Source organism: Plectropomus leopardus, unplaced genomic scaffold (genome assembly GCF_008729295.1).
Source record: "Plectropomus leopardus isolate mb unplaced genomic scaffold, YSFRI_Pleo_2.0 unplaced_scaffold27110, whole genome shotgun sequence".
NCBI classification, from domain to species: domain Eukaryota; kingdom Metazoa; phylum Chordata; class Actinopteri; order Perciformes; family Serranidae; genus Plectropomus; species Plectropomus leopardus.
This window is the reverse complement of record NW_024629503.1, coordinates 1-2,899: the sequence shown is the minus strand read 5'-3', so window position 1 is coordinate 2,899 and position 2,899 is coordinate 1. Positions and strand designations below refer to the sequence as shown.

The 2,899-nt window shown below is 37.5% G+C and overlaps 1 protein-coding gene across 1 annotated transcript; it reads left to right on the top strand.

Annotated features, from left to right (window-relative positions):
• Positions 1-188: 188 nt before the first annotated feature.
• On the top strand, positions 189-2,810 carry LOC121937686 (pre-mRNA-splicing factor 18-like; the record flags this gene model as incomplete). Its single annotated transcript, XM_042481011.1, is given in 3 exon segments — positions 189-354; positions 455-526; positions 617-2,810. Coding segments are annotated over 3 exon segments (406 nt in total), but the record flags the coding sequence as incomplete, so codon positions are not given.
• Positions 2,811-2,899: the final 89 nt, after the last annotated feature.

Here is a 2,899-nt window from a genome sequence, read left to right as displayed (position 1 = left end):
ATATATATATATAAAAGAAATATTAAACAGCAAAAGTCAAAACAAAAAAAAATTGCATACACATTTAAATGTCAGAATTTTTGTTATTTTGAGGGTGGGATGTATATTTACGCTTCCATACAAGAACATAAAATCATGATTTGTCAAGTGTCTCTCAGCATTTCAGTTCTTGGTAATATTTTGTTAAGTTGTTATTTCCCTCTTGTATTGTAGTTTCTTCTTGGTGTTTGGGCCAAAGATCTGAACAGCCGAGAGGACCACGTGAAGCGAGGTGTTCAGGGCAAGCTGGCCAGTGCAACTCACTCACAGACCGAGTCTTACCTCAAACCTCTCTTCAGGAAGCTCAAGAAGAAGGTAACACAAAGAGGGCCAAGTTAAACAAGCTGTAAGGGTGGTGTTTAGAATGTGTTGATATAATTTTTTCCATTTCTGATCATTATAATTTCTCTTTCAGAGTTTACCAGCTGACATCAAAGAGTCCATCACAGACATCATTAAATTCATGTTGGAGAGAGAATATGTCAAGGTTAGCTATTATCTGTAGATAAGTGTGTTTGACCATGTTGTCCCTTTTTATTGATTTACAGACATATTTATTGAATTTCCCCCCCCCCAGGCAAATGATGCCTACCTGCAGATGGCCATTGGTAATGCACCCTGGCCTATTGGTGTGACCATGGTGGGTATCCATGCTCGTACTGGACGAGAAAAGATCTTCTCCAAGCATGTGGCTCACGTTCTCAATGATGAGACACAGAGGAAATACATCCAGGTAAGACCCTGAGATCATCGCTTTCAGATAGTGTCTAAATCTCTCTTAGGTTGGATTTCAAGTATTTCAGGTCAACTGATAACATTGGATGTCCTCGAATATGATCTGGTGTTTACATGTGCCAATGCATGTAAACAGTACAACTGTGTGACATGCACAAAAATTACAAATATAGTAACTTGGCAGAGCTGCCAGCTCCTGCATTGACCATGAAACACACACCACTGACACTTTTCACACACTCTTCTGCCACAAGTGCATTTTCTCGCAGTGAAAAATAACGGATAACTTCGGCAGCACAGTTATTTGTCATCTGTTTAGCGCAGTATTTGCTGTTGTTTTGATACTCTTATTCAAGCATCAAGCAACCGCGTTGATACAAAACTCTCCGCTGTACTTCACTTCTGCTCGGAAGTCACCATTTTACAGAAGTGGACGTCAAACATGTATGTTGTCACATCCACTTATGTGACAACATATGCATGCGCAGAAAGAACGCGGCTCGAGATAAGTCAGCTTGATTGTTCACATGATACACATTTTCTTTTGAGCAGTTTATAAAAAGGTTTAAACTACCCCTTTGCAACTGATTGAATTTTGAATCAGTTCGGGCCTGTTTAAACTGACTGAGGTGTTTATAGGAATCATGTTTAATCTGTTTGGACTTTTAAACTTATTCTACTCAGATTAGTAGGCTTCATGTAAACATGCCTAGTGACCCCTAAGATCAAATACAAAATAATAATAATAATAATAATAATAACGGTCAGGATAATAGCAACATTATCCTGTCAGTGAAGGTTTGTGTCTTATTCATCTTTGCTGTGTCCTCTTGATCTATTCATTTACAAGTTCAGTTGGGCGGGATTTTAAAATCAGACCCACTATTTTCAGCAGTTAACCTTTTTCCTCTCGGAGCTTTCATTCATTACAGATTTTAAACAAAAAGCAAATGAATGTGGGAAAAAATGTGTATCGCTTAACTTTTGAAATACAAAAGTGACAGTCACATATCTGGAGACATAAAAACTCCAGAAACAGAATAAAAAATAGCTATGAATGCACAGAACCAAGTGGCAAAACCAATAACACACCCCATCTGTGTGTTTGTAACAGTGTCTCCCTCTCTCCTTTTGCCCTCTACCTTCCACACACAAAGACACAAACACACACACACACACACACACACACACACACACGCGCGCCTCATGATGTTTTCCATCAAAGACAAGGAAAGTGTTTAGGAACCACAGGACCTTTTTTTGACTAGTTGACCCAAGCACAGATAATTTAAGAAGCTACTAAGCTCGATCAGAACTGTGTCACATGAGAAAACAGATTTGCAAAAGATAGGCTTGATGGCGTCGCTATACAGATCTGTATGTGAAATGCGCATGTGCAGCTCAACAGAGATGAGAAGGAAGCGAGTTCTCACTCTTAAGCTACTTCCAGACACCATATGTAGTTTACATATTCTGTACCGGCATACAAGATCTATGTATACTGGTCCACTTGGATGTTGCTTCTGGGCTGGATGTTGCCTGGGAACTGCCAACTGAATAGACCTGCTGTAGATTAAACCCACGTCTGGTTGGATGTCATGTGCCAACAATTTACAGGTAAACTAAATACCGTATTCAGGCTTATTTTTCATTATTAAATAGAATAATGTTTTATTTGTTGTTATGATTACTTAAGTATGTGTGCATATTTAAACTTAACATTTTTGTGCTTTCTGTGTAAGTACGTCATTACTAAGATCAGAAAGATCCATATTGACTCTTCATATAAACATACAGTAACATTATTTGTATGACCAGCATTTACGAGGGACATTTCCTTTGTATGTAAACAGTAAATATTTTGCGTATAGGCTATGCAAAGTTTGCTGCATTATTCTTCTCATTGTACTCCTGTTGTGTGTTAATAATGCGTAATAATGTGTCTGCTGAGGTTTTGTAGTGGAGGGCAGTGTTTAGGTTATTTGCCTTGTTCTATACAGTAGTAACTAGAAGTTGTCACGTTATATCAACATTTATCCCGAAATGCTAATTATTTCATATATATTTCAACGAAATGTAAATATGTCTAAAAAAAAATATAGGAATATATATATATATATATATA